General features: G+C 39.4%; 1 protein-coding gene across 1 annotated transcript in view; it reads left to right on the forward strand.

The window, feature by feature from the left end:
* Nucleotides 1-23,487, forward strand: part of Vps41 (VPS41 subunit of HOPS complex) — a 183,700-nt gene that overhangs the window by 9,485 nt on the left and 150,728 nt on the right. Inside the window, exon 3 of the mRNA XM_008851607.2 lies at nt 20,461-20,568. Within this exon, the coding sequence (XP_008849829.1) occupies nt 20,461-20,568 (108 nt within the window). The remainder of the gene's footprint in view (nt 1-20,460; nt 20,569-23,487) is intronic.

Genomic DNA, 23,487 nt, shown 5'->3' on the forward strand with positions numbered 1-23,487 from the left:
GGAATCACACAGCTCAAGAGGATACTGTCAGCCACTGAAGTCTCAACTTTTCACATATCCTCCAGATACTAAATGAAGCAATGAGGAGAACAAATGAGACACAAAGAACCTGGACCTCCAGGATAACTGGAAAACACACACCTGACTATGACTGGGAAAATAAACCACCAGGAGACCAGGAGAGCCAGCTCTGGCTAGATGCTGGAGCTGAGAGTTGGAGGAGACTGAGCAGCTGAGAGATTGCTCATAAAGGTCCTCCCAGACAGGGGGCTTTGTATACATGGGAAAAAGGGACAGGAAATATAGTAGGTATTGAGAAATTTCAAGGATGGACCTTCGAAGAATCAGGGACCAGAGGTGGCAGCTGGACTGTGCTGCTTTGGGGGGGGTCTCTTACAAGTCTGGTGCTGACATGCAAACTCACATGTGACACCATGCACAACACCTGTGCAAGCTCAAGCTTGCCAAAATTCCAGCATGGAGAGGAGCCATTGACAAATGATAGTTACTGGGAGCGGGAGAGTCAGTTTTCTTTAAGGGTGTGGCCCCTGGTAGGTCAACCACTCTCCAGTGGATGGCCCCACATTCAAGAGTATGTGGGCAGAATAAATTAGACTCAATTTCTTTTTTAAACCACAAAGTTGGGTGGGCAGGGAAGGTGGGGTGGATCTGGGAGGAGTTGTATGTGTGGGCTGAATCTGATCAAAATACATTGTATGAAATTCTCTAAGAATTAATAGAGTATGAGGGGGGAGTCATTTGGTGCTTCATGAAGGGAAGTGGCAAAGCAGAGCAGATGTTGTTAAGGGGGCTCATGATAAGATCAGAAGACTTATCTACTCCTTTCTCCTACCATACACACATACACAGATGTGCAGCTTAGTAAAAGAAAGTACACTGCAATCTATCCACAGAACTCAGAAACCTAGTAAGCCACCCAGGAGCTTCACCCCCTTCCTAGGAGTATCTGCTGCTGTTATTCCAGGAAACCCAAGGTATTTAAAGGTGAACCAAAGATAGCAAACATCCAGAGCACCAAAGAAGGAAAACAAAAAGTCAGAGTCCAGGAATTTGGGCAGCAGAAATCTGTAAAATAACTATTATTAGTTGAACAGTTATCACTTACCTTAAACCGGAAATTCAGAACTCAGAATAGAAATGGAGAAAGAAAGGTAGGAAGCTAGGGAATGAGAGCTGACCAAACTTAGGGAAGAGGCTGAATGAAGAGTTGTTATTTAAAGTTGGGGAAACTGAGAACTAAAGGGTGGCCTGACCATATAGTGTCTAACTGATGTGTGGGAGAAGTGGGCTCCAGCTGTGGGCTCTTACTGTTTTGCCTTCTAGCTCTGGTGCTTTCTGGGGTGGTGCTGAGGGAATGACCCAGCCCTTGGGTTTGTGTCTTGGCTGCCACTCGTACTTTTTATGTGCCCGAGAATAATTTTCACTTCCTGTGTTCTTCAGCTCCCCATGTAACAAATAGGTCTGTGGTATGTTTGCTGTATGTGGTTGCTGTGAGGAGCAGATGACGTTACTGTTTGGCATCTTTATCATGCATCTTGTGTGGTGCCTGTCACACAAGAGCTTTCTGTCGCCTCTATTTTAGGTATTTGACTTCTATTTTAGTCAGTCATTTTCCAACTTGATACTCCAACCTGAAGGTGTGGAGCGATTCCCACCCCCAGCTGGATTGTAAGAGTATTTCTTTTCCAGATGTACTTTCTGTAGTGAGTCTGTGCACTAGCTGTTGTTGATGGACAGTCTCAGGTTTCTGGTCATAGTCCAGCCTTGGGAGGAGTTTTTCTTGGGTTGCTTTACTCAGTTTGAATCACTTTCCATTCTAGGAATAGTATTTAAGACACCATTGAGTCTGCCAAGAAATCTTTCTTTACCCTCTTCTGCTTTTGCATTTGTCTCTTATTCCCAGTAGAGTTTGTAACCTTAAGCTTTGGGAGACAGACATTTGCTTTGCTTACTCATTTCCTTATTCAAGGCTTTGTAACTTCCATTTTTGTAACAATAGTAAGTAATGTTTTCAGCCATACATTATAACAATTTGTCTATCATTTCATGAAATTCCATATTAAATGGATTTTTACATTACATCAGGAAGACTTGTTACAGGTTCATCTCAAGCATATTTGAGAAGGAGATACTGTCTTCCCCAACTGCCTATGGTTTTCATTAAGTTTGAAAAGTGAAATCAAATGAAATGAAGTTGCTGAGGGCAGTAGTATCAGTATAACTGGGCCAGGGGTGGGGTTTTATGGCTTGAACGTTTTATGTTTGTGAAAAAAAGTTGTATGTTTGTTACAGCAGTCTAAAGAGGGAATCCAGGGAGAGGGAAGAGTATCACATGTAGACTGGACCCTACTGAGGTTTGCTTTGTATGTGGGGGTGTCATTGGCCTTATATGATCCTTATGTACAATTGAACAGCTAAAAGCGGACTGATTCTGTCTATAGTGGATTCCACTGAGGCAAAGATTCAGGTCCACGTTTGCAACCCTAGGCCCTGGTCCAAGACATGTGAAAACAGAACTGTCAATTGGTGTTACCTCTGTCTTTATAAGTTTTGCTACAATTCTTGATAAATGTACTTTCTAAATAGGTGTTGATTTAGATCTGGTGTATTTTTTTCTGAAGTTTGGAGGCAATGAGTATGTTTAATATTAAACATACTGAAATGGACTGACAGATGAAACTACTCAAAATAATATGGCAAAAGATTGATTTTAAAATAAAATGGAACTTCCAGGCCCATCAGACAAGGAGATTTCTTTTTTAGTTTTGTAGAAATGAAAAATCAAGTCAGGAGGAGGTTTTTTAAATCAGAAAATGCACCAAAAACCCCTACATTATTTGTCTCACCTGGTGGACAGATTATGAATCATTTATTGAAGCTTAAATTGATTCCTTACATATATTAATTTTAATAAACAGATTTATAGCAACTAGTACCTAAAATGGTAATGTAGCCTGTTCTGAGATTGATTGCTGTGGAAAACAGAGCGTGGGGTTATAATGTTCCGTTTTTCTAGGTGGCCCTTGCATTAAAAACCTGCTCTTTTATTTAAGGAGCTATTAATATTAACAGGCACTGCTGATTATTGCATCTTCTGGACATGGATAAGCATTCCCTTTGAAGCATATATTATAAATCTCACCCCTTGGGAAACTTAGTACAACTTTCTGAATATAAGTTTTTCAGTCTGTATTTCTGCCGTTTGTTAGATAGTGGAAAGATAAACATGTCGCCTCCTTGGCATGATAGATCTTTGAATGGAATTTGTAATTTCACTGTCTGAGAGAAAAATTATTTCACAGTCCAAGATCGACAATTGATCATTCAAATATTTATTGATTACTAAGATACTATGATGCACTAGTATTTGATGAAGATGGCAGACAATAAACAAAGCACTTATTAGGATATATCAGATAATAAATGTGGATAAAACACAACATTGACTACAGGGAATATGGAGTGGGCTGAGCAGTGGCTGTTTTATCCTTGGTTAGGGAAGGCTTCTCTGATAAGATGATATTGTGCCCTTATTTTGGAGAGGATAAAGGTGAGGCTTTGAGGATGCCCTTTGTAAAACAGACCCCTGACTCACAATGAGAATTGTTTGATTTTTATATGGTCTTCAAAAGTTACTCAGTTCAGGAACCACAAATGAGACTGTTTTCTAGCTTTCATTTGAGCTCTGAGCAACAACTCCATAGCCCACCAGTTTTAGCCTTCTGACCCTTTGTTAGTCCAGTAGCAGGAAGGATAATGGTTCCCTAAGGTACTTCTGTCCTCATGCCAGAACCAGTGAATGTGGCATGTTCAGGGCATGGAGGAATTAAGGTTGCTACCCGGGTGACTTAGGTGGAGATTCCCTGGAGTGTGTGGGCAGGACCAGAGTGTTCATAAGGCTCTTTGGAATAGGGGGACTAGGAGCCAGGTGAGAGCATGGTGTGTGTGAGAGGAGTCCGCCTGCCTGTGCTGCCTTGAAGTGGAAGCAAGGGCCCACAGCCAGGGAACTCAAGAGGCCTTCAGAAGCTGAGGAAGGCAGGTGAAGGATTCTCCCTCATGCCTCCAGAAGAAGGCTGTCCAAGGCAGTTTGTTGTAGGCTTCCTACTATGGACTTGTAAGACTGATTTGTGTTGTTCTAAGGAGCTATGTTTGTGGTCATTTTTCACTGTAGTAATAGGAAACTAATATAGTAAATAGTTTGATTGGATGACCTTGTCCCCACAGTACTTTTATTTGTCTTTATTTCTTAACAGATATTTCCAAGCAAAGGAAGGCATACAGGAAATCATTGTATTACAACTGGTTGTGCTGGGGAGCTGTATCTGTAAATGTATATATGTGCTTTCTGAGTTGTTTTTAAATGTTTAAATAATGGCATCACTTGACAGTTGGGATCTAGATCTCCCGGTAGAGGCTTTAAGGCATTCCTCTGCAGACTAAGAATCCTCTGAGGAATCTGCATAGCTGCTGAGTTCTTGTCATCCATAGACATTTGATTTTTAGTTGTGGTTCCCGCTCATTCATGCCATGATGTTTCTTTACTTCAGAATGTGACTGGTTCCTTCAGTGACCTTAGCGGATTAAACTGATTTCACTGAACAGAATCAGAGAGACTTAGGAGAGCGGCAACCTCTGATAAAGCTTGAGGTTTTAGACTTTTGTCTTCATTTCCAGCACCAGGGGTTGGGTAGTTTTCAGGTATTTGGCTTGTGACAGGCTACTTGGCTGCATTTAGTCTTTACAGGCATCTGGGGGAGGCTCTGAACTTAATATACTTCCAGTATACAAAATTTACACTTAAATATGTTTGAAAACTGTGTGTGTGTGCTTGCTAAGGATCAAACCCCAGGGCCTGTGCATGCCATGTAGCCCTCTGCCACAGAGCTGCATCCTGAGTTGTAAACGTTCTTCTTAATGATGTGAAGTCAAAGGCAACATGTCATTTTTTACAAGTAGTATAGAACAAAGATGTAATTGGATTCTGAGTGTTTCTGTTTGTTCAATTTTATGTTCTGGCAGTATGCTAGGAAGTTAGCTCTGAAGAGAGGATATGAGTTCTGCTGTTTAAACTTGGGGCTGCAACATATACTTTATTGGCAGCGCTTTCAGAAACTGACATTCACTGAACATTACCAGATACTGTGCTCTGCACGGCTATTTCATTTAATTTTTACGAAAATTTCCTGATGTATGTATTATCATTCCTTTTCACAAGAAGTGGGGTAATTCAAGTTTTAATTAACTTGCCCAATGTATATAGGTGATATGTGTACAACAGGTATAGGAACCATTATTTGGGAATGGGGTGCTTAGCTGTGAATTTCAATAGGATGTTGGGTAACTCTCCTTCCTTCTTCCCCCACCCACCTCTCTTTTTCTCACTTTGTAGATGACAGTAATGAAGATATTTTATTTCTTGTATCTTTCACAGCATCTCCTGGATTTTTTCCTATTATCTGAATACTTCCTTGAAAAATGGGTTTAATTTTCAGAATTTGGACCTTGTACTCCACTCTTCTGAACCCTTGGGAAATGTTCTTTGTTGTAAATCATAGGGGAGGGGAGGATAGCTCTGGGAAAAGGCCCTGATCCTGATGGGGGGGATAGATGCCCTCACTCTGGTGGCCTGGGCTGAACTGTCCATTTCTTTATTAGACTGGGTTATGAGACATCCCCAGGCAACTTGGGAAGAGGTACCCCGTATCTAGCCAGCCCTCTGACCTGGCCTCCCCACCATGCTTGGATGATCTTTGCTTCCATTGCCTCTAGAATTTCTCATTCAGGGATGCCAGTTGCTGGATTCCATTTTCTGTCTTTTTAACCCTATTCGTGGCTGATTTGGTGTAGGACTACTGGAAATCTGTCTGTTTGCCAGAGCCTTAAGTATCTTGCTCTATGCTTACTCGGCTCTCCTTCACCTAGGACCATACCAGGAATAACTATTCATTGCTTTTCTACTTTCTTGTCTTTAACCTTTGCTAAAACTTGTAAATTGGTTTAAAAAAAAAAAAACAAAGTGATATTTGGCACTTGTGGTTTGTGTTCTGTTGATGAAAGCTTGCTTCATTGAGAATTGTATTGACTTTATCATTTAAAATCCTTTATTTACATGTGCACTGTATAAGCAACTGATTTATTTGAAAAACAATGAAGTAAAAAGACTTCCAATTGTAATCATGCTTTATATACCCTGGTAAATTTAAGTTAAATTAGGATGTACTAATGTAAACATGTTTTTCCTCTCCTAATGTATAACAGCGTATTATCTTCTAAATACAGTACATATTTTCATTTTTTTAAAATATTTATTTTTATTTTATGTGTATGCATGTATTGCCTGCATGTAGGTAAATGGACCCGTGTCGTGCAATGCCCGCAAAGGACAGAAGAGGTTGTCAGATCCCCTGGAACTGGAGTTACGGACAGTTATTAGCTGCCATGTGGGTGCTGGGATTCGAACCTGGGTCTACTGCAAGAACACTGACTGTTCTTAACTGCTGAGCCATCTCTCCAGCCCCAGTACATATTTTTTAAAAATATTTTATTTATTATTTTTGTTTTATGTATATGCATGTATTGCCTGCATGGTGGTTAAGTGCACCCGTGTCATGCAGTGCCCATGGAGAACAGAAGAGGCTGTCGGATTCCCTGGAACTGGAGTTATGGACAGTTACTAGCTGTCATGTGGGTGCTGGGATTTGAACCTGGGTCTTCTGCAAGAACAACCAGTGTTCTTAACTACTGATCCATCTCTCCAGCCCCAGTACATATTTTTAAACACATGATAGAAATTAAATGACTTGAAGAACAAAAAGAAAGTGATTTGAAATAAACTGAGATGGATATACTCAAAATATGATATTGAAGTTAAAGAATGTGTGACTGTGAAATCAAGTCAGTGTCCTTTTCCTTCCCAGTCGTCATATTGGCCAAATTCTAGGCCGTCTGTCCATGTTGATTTTTTTTTTTTTTTTTTAAATTTGGTTAATCAGCTTAAAATCACCTGACATTTCTTCAGTGGTTCTTTCCCTAAATGGGAATCCTTTGGCTTCTTAAGGGATTGTATGACAGGTTCAGACTCTCCTCGAGAAGTCATTTTCTTCAAATAGGACACAGAAAGGCTGATCTTGTATTCTCTAACATGAGGCCCAGTGGCCTTACAAGGCAAGCCTCGATGCTCATGGTGTCGACTCAGTAGCTCTTGATTTCAAATAGTTCTTGGGTTTTGGGGGAAAGGTAGCCTCTCTTTACTGAAAGCTCTTTTTTCTCTTTAAGTCAGAAGTGAATATTGAACTCACTTGTTTTTGAGACTAGGTCTGACTTTGTAGCCCAGGTAGCCCAGGTTGGCCTCAAACTCAGAACAGTCCTGCTTCTATCTCCCAAAAGCTGGGATTACAGGCATTGAATCATCACACCTAGCTGAAGGTGGATTTCTTAATGTACAATCTTCACATTTCTACAACATTTGATCTTAAATGTTTCCTATTTTGTACATTGGTCTTGATATATTATCCTAGTTTGCGTTCTCTGTTGCTGTGATAAACATCATTACCAAAAGCAACTTGAGAAGGAAAGGGTTTATTTCAGGTTACAGTTTACAGTCCATCATCAAGGAAAACAAGGCAGGAACTCAAGGTAGGAATTTGAAGCAGAAACCTTGGTAAAGCAGGACCACTGCTTACTGGCTGGCTCAGCTGCCTTTCTTATACAGTTAAGCCCTACCTGCCCAGGGATGGTACCACCAACAGTGGACTGGGCCCTTCTGCATCAATTAGCAATTTAGAAAAGGTCTCATAAACGTCGATAGATCTATGTATTGGACACCCTGGCTATTGTCATGTCAAGGTTACAATGACTTTTGAAGACAGGGCTCTTATATTTACCTGTTACAGATCAGTTTAAATGATTTAAGAGTTTCTAATTCTTTGAAGGTTTTTAGTAGAACTGGTAGCTTACAGAGCCTAGGCCAGACGCCTTGCTGAAGGAGATGGTAATACTTTTATACTTGGATTTACTCAGTTCATTTTGTGAATCTCTTATTTAATTTGTCTTTTTTTAAAAAAGTGCTGTTAGCTTTTCATTACTGTGAGGTGAATATCTGAGGGGATCAACTTAAAAGAGGGAAAGGTTTATTTTAGCTCATGGTTTCAGAGTTTTTTAATTCTTTTGGTTGCTTAGCTCTGTTGCTTGTGACTATGGCAGCGCAGTATGTCATGGTGAGAGCATGTGACTAAGGAAGCCTGTTCACTTGAAAGCTACTGAGAAGAAAAAACTAAAGGAGAGAGAAATAAAGTAAGGGTTCAGAGTCCCAAATCCCTACTCAAGAACTTGCCTTCAATGACCACACTTCTTTCTGTTAGTGTCTGTCTAAAAAAGTTCTACACGGTCTCCATGTCGCCACAGACTGGGAACCAGGCCAGTACCTTTGGGCATATTCAAGAAGCAAAGTTTAGCAAGCATTTGTGATTAGACTCAGTATTGCTTGTATTTTTTGGCTTACCAATTTAAGGTTTTCCTGCCATCAGGGTTCCCTGGGTCCTGTATCATGTGAAATTGGGATTCTCAGACCATGAGATATACTATTCAGCTTGTGGGGATTCTGGCCTGCCTGTCTGCTGAGGAAAGATGCAGAAAGATGGTGGCTGAACCCAAAAGGGGCTGAGTGTGTAGGTAAAGGAACTGTGGCTGTAGGCAGAGTTCAGTCATGGCCACAGGGTTGGTAGGAGGCCAGAAAGCAGTGGCCGACATTTTTTCCAGGCAGTTTATGTTTTCTGAACAAATTAGGCTGTCTTGTGAATTCTGATTTAAAAAATCTATCACTTTCTTCTTGATTTTGGCAATTGCTTTCCTTTTAATGTTATTGATAGTTTTTATCTCTTGGTGAAAATGGTTGAGGAGTTATAAGATGCTCTGGTGGGGCTGGCTTACAAAATGCTTCATTGCATTTGGAATAAGAATGTGCCATTAGAAATGCTTGAGAGGTATTTAAATCTCTAAAACAATACTTTTAGCAACTCTAACATTTTCCATTTTCACATAACAATGTACACATTATAAATAAATGTTTTTCTGACAATGAATTTGCAGTCTTTACCTTCTACTATTCAAGATGATAGAGCTCCCTTTCCTTAAATGTATCTGTAATTACAGTTAACACCCCCTTCCTTCCATTTGGTGCCTCCCCTTCTCCTCTGTGTCTCAAAACTGACACATCTTTTAGAGTTTAAATGGTGCCTAGTGTTCCTTGTATTGCTGGTCTCTGACACCTAAGTGAGGGTGTGTTGGGAGAGCTGCTGACTAAACTCAGCTCTGCTAGTACTAGAGACGTGTGTTTTGACTGGTCTTTATTGGGTTCCCACAGTTTTGTTAGGTGAGGTTCAGAACAATGAAAAGGCATAAACTCCTGCTTCTGAGGATCTTGTGATCACCAAGGGATATTGGGGAGAAAGGGAAAGCGGGTTATGTTGGCTTTAGTGGTGGAAATTGTCCACCTGAATGGCATATCTTGAAGATTGGTGAGGTTATTCCATATGGCCGGAAGGAAATGAAAAGCTTATTTGCTTTTCTCATTTTCCCCTCTTCTATATATTCTTATCGCGTTCCCAATATAAAATAAATGATGAGAGTTGATCCTGTTTATGGCATGTGGCTTAGGGCATGGGAACCTTCACCTTTTTTTCCCTCCTTGAATTGAACACGAAATTCTGATACTACAGGGCAAAGGAGAGACCAGGGTTTATGAAGACTGCATATCTCGTGAATCTTAAGTAGAGCCCTTCAATTATTACAGGCTCAACTTTTTCCTCACTTTTCTTGTTATAGTGTTAGGGTAGGGAAAGCAGTTCTGAGTGATAAGAATCTCAGTTCACTTTGTGTGGTTTTAAAGAGATTGAACAGTGGTATTTATTCTTATAAAAATAACATTTTATAAGAAATGCAACATGTTCATTTTATAGTATATTGGCAATATGTCACAGTGGTAGTTTTTTTTTTTTTTTTCTGTCTTCAGTGGTCTCAGCAACCCAGTGACACAGGTCATGTTATTGTCACCCTGTTTCACAGGTGAAGAACCTGAAACTTGAGGGAGTTTACTATATCAGTGTTTATTCTTCTGGATTCTTTCTGTAGACTCCACATGCATTTCTTGAGAAAAATTTGAATCATTCAAAGCAATCTTATGACCTTTTCTTTTACCTGGCAAGCATTAGGAGGACATTTCTCTTTGCTATTAAAGCATTCTTGGAAAGAGATTTTAATGTGTGTATAAGATTTTGTCATGTGAAACTTACTCAACTGTTGTGTCTACCTGTAGCACTATAGGCATTTTGAACTGAATAATTTTGTTTCTGGGGACGATTTGTGCTTTGTCGGCTGTTACAGTTTGTTGCTTATCTCTGCCTGCTAGCTGCCAGGAGCAGCTGTCTTCCACATCCTCAGGACAAAAGTGCCTTCAGGCATTGACCAATAAGTGTTCTTTGGGACAGAAACCACCTGTTTTCAGAATCGCTTACTTACCAATGGGTATTTTATACTTTAAAAAAAAATATATAGATATGAACAGTTATAGAGAGTTTTCTATCTGTTGAAAAAGTAGATCCAAGCAATGTAGGTGGTTTATCAATTCCTGATTTCAGCTGTTTTTTCTGAATATATTTTTGTAATATCTATGTTGTTTAAAAATTGAAGATATTTTGCCAGGCGTGGTGGCGCACGCCGTTAATCCCAGCACTTGGGAGGCAGAGGGAGGTGGATCTCTGTGAGTTCGAGGCCAGCCTGGTCTACATAGTGAGTTCTAGGACAGCTGGGGCTATAGGGAGACCCTGTCTCAAAAAGACTTAAAAAAAACAAACAAAAATAATTTGAAGATTTACCTTTACTTGCATTCATATAACTTAATTGCTTGCCTAGCAACAGTCTGATGGAAAGTCATTCTGGAAGCTTTGGCTGCAGTTTGATTATAGGCAAAGCCTGCTGTTTCTATCTCACTTTCTTAAGAAGTATGGTCAGTGTGGTAGCTAGAATACTTTGCATTATTAATGAAAATCAGAAATTACTCTTTGAGCCTGATTATGTAGTTTTCTGGATATATTTTGACACTTTAGAAGAACCTATAAAGCCATCTTTCCTACCAAATAATTATCTTTTGTATAAATGAAATATTTCTTTAATGGAAGTATAGCACACAATAATTAATAGTGGATGAATTTGCACTGAAGGACATCTGGGTACAAATGCTTGACTGGATAGGCCTTAGCATGTATGATGGATACATGAAGTCTGGTGGGGGGCATGGATGGGGGTGTCTAAATTTGATTAAGAACGGTTGTATGAAATGTACAAGAACTCAATAAAAATTTTTAAAAATTAATAGTGCAACTTTCTTTTTTAAAGAAGTTGTGTTCATTTTGTGCATTTGGAGGAAGAGAAAATGGTTGGGGCCTTACAAAGCTAATTGAAGGCAATGATTAATTTTGAGCCCTACCTACAGTATCTTTTTATACACCAGTGTTTTTCTTTGCTGGAAAAGTTTAAGATCAGTGAATTGAATTTGAAGATGTCCTATATTATGCATGTACATTTAGTGATAGCATAGTTTGCCATAAATGTGTATGTCCAGTAATACGTAGTTTTCATTTATTCATGCTGCTGTTACTGATAGAAGGCACTGCTTTTTTTTTTCTGTTCTCTGTCTTCTCTAACAAATCATAATTGGATTGAAATAGTACATCATGGATCTTCTATGAAGTAATTATTTGTAATGAGAGAATATTTTAAAATACAAACTTTCTAAAATTCAAATATTCTGATATTGGCTTTTGATAACTATTTTTTTTTCATATATTGAACCGTGTAAGAATGACTACAATTTTGACCATTTCAATTTTCCTCAAGGTAATTAGAGTTCTAGAGAGAATGTCCTAGAGGAAGCAAGCCTTTGTTTATACCTTCATACCCATGGTTGATTATTGATTTGCTTTTTATTAACACTTGGTTTTTTTTTTTTTTTTTTTTACTGTGGAAATTTAAGCTGCATGAAGCTGGTTTTTTTTTAACAATGAAAATTTCTTTTGAGGATGTTAGTGTTTCCCTATTGTATCTAGCTTTAAAAACACTGGATATTTATTAAAAGGATTTGCCCCTAGTCAGATGTAGTTGATGACATGAAACCAAGTAAACCATTCATCTGATTAAACTTCCTGACAGTTCAGCTGAGGTGCTTTTGAATGTGGAGCTGCTTGGCAAAGGCCATCTCCTACAGAGGGAGATTGTGGGTTGCCTAGCATTGCTTAGCCAGTGGTATTTCTACCAGCTTAATCTGGGTTTTATGAGCTATCGCACCTCTTTCCTTAAGCTTAATTCCTAATATCAATTTTATTTTTAAAAATAAATTTTAGTAAAGAAGTAGTATCCAGAAATGAGATTTTAATTTCTGTATGTACAGTGGCAATAGAAAGTATAATGGTTGATACTTGGTTGTTTGTGTATGAAATTGATGATTAAAATGAGGCCCTTGCATGTGCTAGGTGTGCACTCTTACCACTGAGCTATAGCCTCAACCCTTTCTCAGTTAAAAAAAAAAATTTTTTTTTTTGAGAGGATCTTGATAAGTTAACAATGCTGCCCTTGAATTCACTAACTTTTCTGCCTGCCTCAGCTTCCTGAGTAGCTAGGATTACAGGTCTATACCACCAAGCCCCCTGACATGTTTTTTTTTTTTTTTTTTTTTCTAAGTAAAATTCAAGTTTTCATTTGACTCTAATTGTGGTTCATCATGTAAAATTGTTAATGTGTGAAACACAGGTATTGATGAAATCACAACAGGATGGAAAGTGTAGCCTCCAGTAGCTATCACCACTGAAGTCTTTTCTTGTGCACAGATTTTAAATGATGAGACAGCAAAGTGCTGGTAAATGAGTGACTTCAGGTTAGAGCCCCACCCCCCACCCCCAGATTTCTCCCAAGACATTCATTCTCCTGAGACACATCAAGAAAAGTAACAAATGATTGAACAGTTTTTCAGACAGAAATCCTTAATTACTTTAATTTGTTATTCTCTGAAATAGTTTTCCCCTTTAAATTTGAAACAGTAAACATGACCATGAAATGACATTTATTTTCAGATAGTGTTCTAGAATTTTATAGAATGATTTAAAGGATTTGTCTTTAAAAGTGCTATATACTTAGTAAAAATCCGTGTTGGTTGAGAAATTGATTCTTTATAAAGGAAAGTTGCAAACTTTACTTGTGTGAGTAAATGTCACTCTGTTCATATCTTCACTTAACTGAAGTCAGTACTTGTTCTCTTCTACCACGTTGTCATAGTAATGTGGTTAAACGTCATCTCAACTCAGACTGTTGATGGTTTTATTTGTGGGTTGTGGGTTTGTAAGATTATTAAAATTTAACAAAAATTATTGATTTGCTTTTTATTAACACAGTTATTTTACCGTGAAAGTTCAAACTGCATGATTTCTTTCTGCTTTGTTTTTTCAAAATTAAAGGGAAACCATATAAAATCTTTATGATTAAAATTTTTTTATTTAAAATGTAATATAGAGTACAACAGCAGAATAATCTCTGTGGATTGTAGTTTTGAGTCATTTCTTTCTGACAAGGGGAAAAAATCTTAAAAATTCACCTTTAGCCTGCTTTTAACTAAACATAAAAGATACCTGTCAGAAAAGTGTGAAATGGTACATCAAGTGCCTAATATTGGAGTTTTCATTTTATTTATGGTTTTTTAAACCTTGTAGGAATGCTTCAGTGAACTGTATTGTAAAAGTATTTATTTTGATATATTTATGTGAGAGAAATTACTTCGTATTCACTTATAAATAAGACAGGCAAATCTTATTTAGAGTGGCTTTATCTAATGGTCCGTGGAGGAGTGCTTTTATGCAAAATAGTCAAGAGGCTAGAATTAACTGTTCACATTGAGTGCACATTTGATGTCCAGACTTGAGCAACATGTGGCATCTTATTATAAGGACTAACATTCAAGATTCAATTTGTATTGGACACGTTAACTTGAGAACACAGAGATCACCTCCATCTAGTGGTAACTTTGTAATTTATTTCTTCCCGGTAGATACATGTGTTTATCTATTGTTTTTCTTATTTTCCATTTTGATATTTTTAAGATTGGTGAATTAGCTGTGTCATATTTATATTAATGGGTTAGTTTGGGGTATTTATTATAGCATCTTCAGTTTTAGTTGATTATCCTAAGGACTCTATGGAAATGTGAAGGTCCTGGGGAAAGTTGTTTATTGTACTCCTTTTGTTGCTTTTGGTTCTTAGTCTTGGAAAGTTGGCTGTACACCCACCATCTATGATGAAATACTATTACTAAGCAACTAGTACCTTAGGTATACTTAAATTATGGCAGTTCATTTGTATACATGGAATGATTTCTTTAAAGTACATTGATTACTCCTGTTTTGTTACTATCCCTGTAGCTACCCTACAGGATTGCCCCCATCAATCCTTACATCCTGTTATCTAGGTCTTCCTGTCCCCCTATACCACATTGAATCACGGCTGACCTACGTGCTCAGTAGAATGTTGTAGAAATGGAGTGTGCAATTTCTGAGGCTAGGCCTTACAAGGCATCTGGCTTTCATTTACAGTAGGGGAAGCTGTGTGCCTTGTGAGGGTGCTCAAGTAGCCCAGGGAAATGCTAGTGAGTAAGGAAGGAAGCCTTCTGCCAGCAGCCAGCACCGTTTTGCTGGAAGCAGATACTCTTATTATCATTATTGTTGTTGTTTTAGAATTTAATACTTAAGTACAGCATATATGCATTATATTTCCCTTCCTCCAGCTCTTCCCTTGTCCCCTAATCTCTATCTCAAATTAATGTCCTTTTCTTCTATAATTATTGCTGTATACATACATTTGTATTTATAAAACCTACTGAGTCCAGTTAGTATTACTTGAATGTACATGAGTGTAGGGCTGACCACTTGGGGATGGGCAACCTACCAGAGGCCTCTCTCTAAAGAAAACTGATTCTCCATCTCTTAGCAGTTGTGGACTGATATAGCCCTTAGAACTAGGTGATCCCTTCTCCCATCCATGCTGGAATATGTGGTCTTTGCAGGCAACCACATTGCTGAGAGTTCATAGGTACAGCATCCCTGCGATGTCCAGAAGTCACGATTTTACATCTGACCTCCTGGTCCTCTGGCTCTTACAGTCTTTCTGCCCCATCATCCTTAATGTTCCCTGAGCCTTGAGTCTAGGGGTTGCATTATAGATGTTCCATTTAGGGGTAGGCACTTCATGGTCACTTATTCTCTACACTTTGACCAGTTGTGATTCTCTTTAATGGCCTCAAATCTGCTGTGAAAAGGAGCTTCTGTGAAGAGGGGACAGAGAGACACTTATCTGTGAGTATAAGGATAAGTATTTAGATGTTAGTTAGATATTGTATCAAATTAGTGGAATGATAGTAGAAGTTTCCCCTCTAGGTCTGTGACCTCTCTAGCCACAAGTTCTCTGATAGGTTTACAGTATCACATGCATTCTCTCCCATTGACCAGGCTTGAAGCCCAACTAGAAAGCTTTTGATTTACCCCCAATACATTAATGCCACTCTTGCACCATTGAGTATATCTTTACAGCTCAGTAGGTCTCATAATTCCCCCCTACCCCCACCCCCCAGCACCTTGCATAGCACCTTTGGATAATACTAGAGATAGCAATTAGGGAGGAAGCTTCCAGTCAGTACCAGCTTGATTTCCCCATGTCCTGTGACCAAAGTATATGGTATCTTCAGCACTAGGGTTTTACCTCAAGTTCTGGCAGGCAACCAAGAGCAGAGACAACAGCCTATTTTGTTGTGGGGGCTTTTTGGACTCTCCTGATAAAGTCCAAGGGAAGTATTCCTTGCCTGGCACTAGTCTTTCTGTTTCATACTCATTGGCTTCTGGGGTAGCATTATCCCCCTGTGTGGGATGACTTCAATTCAACTATATGTGTAAGTTTCTCTCTCTCTCTCTCTCTCTCTCTCTCGTGTATTTTATATATTTTTTATGTGCATGAGTATATTGCCTGCATGTGTGTAAGTGTACCCATATTGTGCAACATCCAAGGAGGTTAGGAGAGGGAGCCAGATCCTGTAATTGGAGTCATGGACAGTTGTTAGCTGCCATGTGGGCGCTAGGAGCCAAACCCCAGTCCTTTTCAAGAGCAGCCGTCTCTCTAGTCCCGATTTTATGTATTTTTAAGAGAGCCTCTATGACTTTTTAAAACACCCTTAGTGTATCTGTCCCTCTCTACTGGTCTCCCTCTGCACTCTCCTCCTTTGCCTTCCCAGTTACGTCTCTCCCACCCTAATTTTCCCCTTTTATAACACTTGTGTTCTGCTCTCATTCTCTCTCCCACTTTCCCCACTGGTCGCATTCTGCCATCCTGATTTCTGTGATTACTCCAATTTGTATACTCAAACCTAAAGAGTCAGGGCTCGGAACCACCTATAGGAGATAACGTGCAGCATTTGTCTTTCTGGTCACCTCACTCAGCATAATATTTTCTTCTGTCATCCTTTATCTGCACAGTTCATGATTTCATTCTTCTTTATAGCTGAGTAGAATTCCATTGTGTGTATGTACCACATTTTCATTATCCATTCATCGATTGATGGACACCAATTGATGGACATCTAGACTGCTTCAATTTTTTTTTACTATGGTGAATAGAGCAACAACAAGCATGGAGGAGCAAGTATCTCTGTAGTAGGAGGATATAGCACTCTTTGGGAATACGTGTGGGAGCTATAAATCTCCACTGGCTGCACCAGTTTGCAATCCCACTGGCAGGTAATAAGGGTTCTCCTTTCCCCACATCCTCACCAGCATTTGTTTTCATTTGTTTTCTTAATCTTAGCCATTTTTACTGGAGTCAAATCTCAAAGTAGTTTTAATTTTGATTTTTCCGATGATTAAGGATGTTGAACACTTAGGTCTGATGCTTGCTCAACTGATGTCTTACCCGTAACCCCATGCAAGATGTTAGAAGATCCACTTAGTTAGGTCCTGCTGAAGTGCTTACCTACGCAACTGTGTAAAACAAAACATTTATTGTTGTTTTAAAACACTGTTTTGGTGCAATTTGTTACACAGTAATAGGTAACTCATGTACCTGCTAAGAAAGCACATTTGAAGGTATTTTCTATTACTCACCTAGTTTATGGTTATTTGTAGGCGTAGAGGTTACAGAGGCTTCTGTTATGGTTTATAGCCATTTTGGAGGATGGTGGATAGTATGTTGACAATCTGAGTAGTGACTTGTAGCATTTGTGACTATTATTTTTGGCTTTATCTCTACCCACTGTGTACCTTGAGGAAGTTAATGAAAAAGTTCGATAATCAGTTTTTACTAAAAATCTTTGCAATGGGATAATTACATATAACCCTTCATAAGTTTTTATTTTTCAAGTTAGAATGAGGTGAGATAATTGATGTGTGACTTCTAATGTTATACCGAGTAAATCCTACCCTTTGCATTCATTCATGCATTAGTGTTTTTCCTCCTGGACATGCAGATCTTTGCTTGACAATAGACCTGCACTGGAGTGTGCAGTTGGAGGGTGCAGTCTGCGTTCTGTGCCATCTTGAGTTATGTTCTTCAGTGGGCACAACACTTATTTCTCAAGTCATTTTTTTCTCTGCCCTAGGATTCTCTTTATTATGATGCACTCTGTATACAATTCCCTGAGTGTTTTTCCTGCTTGGGGGTGCAAAGTTTCTTCAGCTTGTGAGAAGACATATTAGTAGTCTTAAAATATTCTCAGTTCTCTCTTTAAATGTTCCTCCAGCTTCTTCCCACTTTTCTTATCGTGCTGGGACTAATTAACAGTAAGTTAGTGAGTAAATGGTTTTAAAGACTCTTGTTCTTGTCATATGCTAGACAAGATAAGTAATTGTGTAATTTTTAAGGCAGTAGATGTACAACAACATGCTAGACCTTTTCACTGTGTCCCAGGTCACATACCCACTTGTCCTCTCTGGACTTCCCTTTGGGGACAGCCATATGGCCATAAATGAGTTGTGAATACATGTTTTCCATCTCATGACTCTAGTCTCCTACATTGCTGAAATTCCTTTAAACTATCCATTGGCGTCTTAATTTCAGTTATGTTTGTCAGTTCTAAAGCTTTCATTTTGAGAAATTTTCATTTGATTCTTGTTTAGATTATAATTGTGGAAAATTTCTTCATCCAGTTTTTCTTTTGGGTTTATTTATTTATTTTTTTGTTTGTTTGAATATATAGTCATTGTTATTTTAAAATTCTTTCCCTCTAATTATAGCGTGTAGGCCCTTCATGGTTTTATTTTAATCAATTAATTACTTTTTGAGACTCAGGCTGGCCTTGAGCTGATGTGAGCCTCTTGCCTCAGCCTCCCCAGGTCTAGGATTACACGCAGGATACTCTGTAACTCACTCCTTGGATTGGATTTATTTTTATAGTCCTTTGTTTTTTTTTTTTTTTTTTGGTTTTTTTTTGATTTTTGGATTTTGATTCTGTCTTGGCATACCTGGTACTTTATTGAACTCTTATGTATTATAAGTAAAAAATTATCCAGGCTCCCATAGTTTTCTCTCTGCCGAGTAGAGATCTCCTCTCATTTCCTACACAGATAGCATGGGGGTTATGTATTTTGGTCCAATCAGGAATTAAACTGTGTCAGATCTCAGTTAGCATTTTGGTTAGTTCGGTATCTCTTCTGGATGAGGATTTCTAAATGTGAGCCTGTGGAATTCACCAGGACCCAGATTCCTAATGACTTCAGAACTCTTAATTCCAATACATAAAAGGATTTTTTTTTTTCCTTTTTGAGGCTTCTCTTTCTTTTTAGTCTCATACTCTATGCACCTTTAGAACATGATAGAAACGTTGTAGAGAAAATTGGCTGTCTAACAGGCTTACTTTTCTGCCACTTTTGTACCATGATCTTGGTCCCTCAAGTTTACAAGTTTGTCACCCTGTCTCCATAGATACAAAGGTGGTTGCTGCTTCCCCTACCTCCAGCAGTAGCTGTTTTTCACTACAATGCTTCTGTTCTCTGCCTGGTAAATCTCTTTTTGAAGACAGTGTCTGTTGAATGCCAGTTCACCTCTACTTGGTTGTTGCTAAACTTCCTTCTGGAGGGATGTAAACAGTATCTGCCCCCTTCTCCCTTGGTTCCAATGACACTCTGAGGTTGATTTCACCAAACTGCAGCCTTGGAAATCAATGGGCTTATTGGGCTTACTTATAGAACAGTGGGTGAGTGTTTACTAATAAGAGTGTGGGTGCTCCCCAACACCCTCCAGAGACCACACTGGAAATTTTCCATCCAAACATGAATGGTGACTTCCCCATAGCCATGTAAAATGTTGAGAGACCCTCTCTAGCCTTCCACAGCCTATATACCCTTAGCCCCTCTCCCAGGCCTCATGCACCTAGGACAGACTGGTTGGTTGAGAGGTGTGGCTGGACTGTTGGGGTCCTGTGACTCTCCCTGCCCCTCCTTCCTTGAGGGCCCTGACAGTTAACAAGCTCAGCTATGACGACGATCCTGGGCAAGTGGGTGCAACCTAGCTTGCCTGGGACAGAAGATGGTGTCTGTCTGTTGGAGGACAGTCCTATAGAACATTGGTTTCTCTACAACCCTGGAATCTTGGCCCCTGTACTTAAGGTTGCTTCAGTCTCCCCTGGAAGACTGGGCAGGTATGTCCTTCAGGCCTCCCCAGTTATTCTGGGTGGGAAGCTTTGAAGGTGAAGATCATCCAATTATTTTTTAAAGGAAATGTCAGTGATTGGATTATTTTGGTTAACTTTATGCTATCGCAGCTATGTAAACTTTTTTTTTTTAACTTAATATAAAATTAGCTGGATGTGATGATGCATACCTTTAATCCCAGCACTTGGGAGTCAGAGGCAGGTGGACCTCTGTGAGATCATGGCCAGCCTACATACATACTTGCCATACATAGCAAGTTATAGACTAGCTGGGTCTATAGGGAGACCTTGTCATAAAAAGACAAAATAATAGTAATAACAATAATAATCTTCATTTTTCAAATCAGTAATTTCATTTATCCTAGATTTATTTGTGATTATTATCAATATTGATTATTAACTTTGTTCATTAACTACGAGGATGGAGAATATCTTATGATGCTGTATCAAACAGTAAGGTTGAGCATCCAAAGTTAGTGACAGTACAATAGTAAGTTCAGACAGTCATGTTTCCCAGTTTTGAATTGATTCCACCAGTGAAGTTCGTATACCTAGTTGGCGAAAAGAAACACAAGTCCTAACTTATGTTTTTAGTTGTAGTTATGGAAAAGTGAGGAGCCATCTCTTGCTCCCCTCCCCCCAACAAGATGGGGGCTTTGAGTCTTTCAAAACAAATCCACAAAGGACGCGATTTTCCTCTGCTCTTCACGCAGGAAGAAGAGAGTGAAGAGGAGCCCAAACTGAAGTACGAAAGGCTTTCCAATGGGGTGACAGAGATTCTTCAGAAGGATGCAGCGAGCTGCATGACAGTCCACGACAAGGTAATGTGCCCCCTCTGAGGACTTCACACACTTCCATCTGGGTCCGTACTGGTGGAGTTCTCACTGACTTTCTGAGTTCAAGCTGTTTATGTTATGGTTATAGTAGTAGTGGAGGCCATGTTTTCAACTATCAGTCTCTTCCCTGTGAGCCTGGGATTGAGTCCTAGTCAGGCAGATTCCCACCCCTGATGCTTCTGTTGGTTTTATGCCCTGTTGTCCCATTCTCCCCTTTCCCTTTCCCCTAATTCCTTTTTGCTTTAGATTTTGTTCAAATCCTAAACAGATTCCTGTGTTCAATCAATATTGTAATGATAATGTCTGTTCTCTTTGCTCTACCATAACCTCCTCCTGGGTGGCCCCTGCCCTTTGCTTGTAAAACCTTGGTGACTCACTGCTCCTTGGTGTCTGTACCCTAAAAACCTCTTACCTTCACTGTTGAAGACTGGCCTTGCAGCTCTCACTTAATTCCATTGAGCATCTCCTCTTTTTAATGTTTTTCACTGTTTCGACCACATTCTGGATGGCATCAGTAGTTGGAAGTCAATCTTTAGTCTCTAGTCTCTCTTCAAGTTTTCCTACTCATTTTCTCACATAATTCATGTCTGTGGAGTCTAGATCTCTATCCTTTCTCATTTTCTCACATAATTCATGTCTGTGGAGTCTAGATCTCTATCCTTTCTTTTCCTCTTGTTTTCTGTTTCTGTGAGACCATTAATTACTGTTACCCTACCAGCATATTCTTTTGTCTTATGTTCCCGTCTTCTCATCATCCCTTCAGCCACACTTGCACGTCTGAATCCCTGCTGCAGTGCTCCAAGCAGCCATGTACAGTGCAGTTTCACATACCCAAGACTGGTTTTTTGTTTTTTTTTTTTCACCAGAAATTGCTGTAGCCTGTCTTCCCTCACTAGTTCCCAGTCTCCCTTCTCAGCCTCAGTGCCCTTACTCTCAGATGATGTCAACCCCCAACCTTAGATTTTTGGTTGTGTCCTCAAACTCATGATTTTCCTACCTCAGCCTCCTGAGTGTCTGTATTACAGGCATGTACCATAACCCCAAGTAGTGTCATTTCTCTTTAAGAAAATTGAAACCATGATGCAGGATCAGCCTCAGTTTCTGATGTCTTCCCCCTCCTGATGAGTCCACACCATCCCTAGCTGTATAGGAGGTCTTCTGGTTCCACTTTCGTTCTTCATCTCTTCTTCCTCTCATAGACATACTTGTTATATCATAAAACATGCTCAATATTGGTCCTAGACAGCCAGTAGTCTACTTTATATCTTTATAAATAGCTGGCCTATTTTAGCCAGTTCAGAGCAATGCGGTCATATATTATTTGGTTTCTTTTGCATGACTTCTTTTACTTTTATTCATTTATTTTTTAAAATAATGTTTTGAAGTTCATTTGTGTCATAGCATGGATCAATACTTGATTCCTTTTTACTACTGAGGCATATTCCATTGTATGGTCATATACCATCATGTTCATCCATTTACCAGTTGACAGACATTTTGTGGATTCTAAGTTGTGTATTTCTCCTCTCCCCTCAAAATTTTATCCCAGTCCTGCCTTTTCACTGTCTTTTCGGTAATTTCTGATATCCTTTCTATGTCTTTTGCTTTACTTCTACTTTCACCTGACATACTAGTTTTCTCAAAATATGGTTGATTCCTGTTATCAACTATATGCTGACTCCTCATCAGAGTACCATGTGTGCTTTCTAGGTGCCTCCTCCCCTTTCTTCTCTTTTCGCCTGAACCCCATGCACATATCGAGCTTCCCTTCTTTTCCTTCTACACTTGCATCTGCTTCATACATTGTGTCCCGTTTGGTAGCATTACCATCTCCTTTGTCACCTAAGCCAAAGTGGCTCATTCTCTCCTTCCCCACAGCTGTTCCTCAAGTCCTGGTGATTCGGGTCCTCCCCAGCTGGAGCGTGGCTTTTGGCTTCTCCTGCACGTGGTAAATGGGGCATTCATCCTCTTTTCACATACACCCTTTTGTGTCATGGTTGCAGGATGCTGTGTTGAAGATACAGAGTTTTTTAAACCCTTGCATGAAGTGCATCTTCATAAAGTCTGAGCTTGTCAATGTGTTACCTGAGGTGCACTAGGCTCTTTCCAGTTAGGTATAATTGAGCTTCTGCCGCACGCCCTTTGCTGGAGGTGTGAGACCATGGTGGCACATACCATTTTTGCATGATACCTCTTTTGCTCAGATTCCACCACCATCTTACTTGCTTGAATCCTCTCTGCCTCCAAGCTTCTGTTAGTTGGGACATCTGTTTCTCCCTGGAACAATGCACATGCTGTAACCTGCTCTGTTTTCTTTCAGATCTGCTTTCATTCCAGTCTTCTTCATAGCACATTAGCCAAAGTTAGACCTCAAGAAATTCTGATCAGCTCATGTACTCCTCTTCTTGAAATTCTTTATTGGCTTCCTGATGCCTTAATGGTTTGGACTTATCCACCACACATCCCTGTGCTTTCCTACAGTTCATCTCTCGATAATAACTCAGTGCTTTTCATTAGTCAATATTTCCTACCAGGCCATCTGCCTTTTCTCTTGGACATGAATTAGATGGATCCCTCGTCCATTAAAGCTGCTTATAATTTGCTGGCTGTCCTGTTGTTGGGGAACTTCATGCTGTTGAGCAAGTTTTATCTGCTTTGCCTGAAATGGCCTTTTTACCCTGTTTGCTTCTGTTTTCTAAGGGTTTTTCTGATTTCAAGATTCATCACAGCTGATACCTCCTGTGTCCCACAGGATCTAAGAGATCCTGCTATTTTAAGCAGTGTCTTTTATTAAGTTGCAATTAATTATTTTTATATCTGTCTCCCTCGATATACCAAACTTCATGTCACATCTCATTGTTGACATAGAGTACAGTGCTTGTGTGTGTTTGTGGGATGAACAGT

This window comes from Nannospalax galili, unplaced genomic scaffold (genome assembly GCF_000622305.1).
Source record: "Nannospalax galili isolate Female #2095 unplaced genomic scaffold, S.galili_v1.0 scaffold1386, whole genome shotgun sequence".
Classification (NCBI taxonomy): Eukaryota; Metazoa; Chordata; class Mammalia; order Rodentia; family Spalacidae; genus Nannospalax; species Nannospalax galili.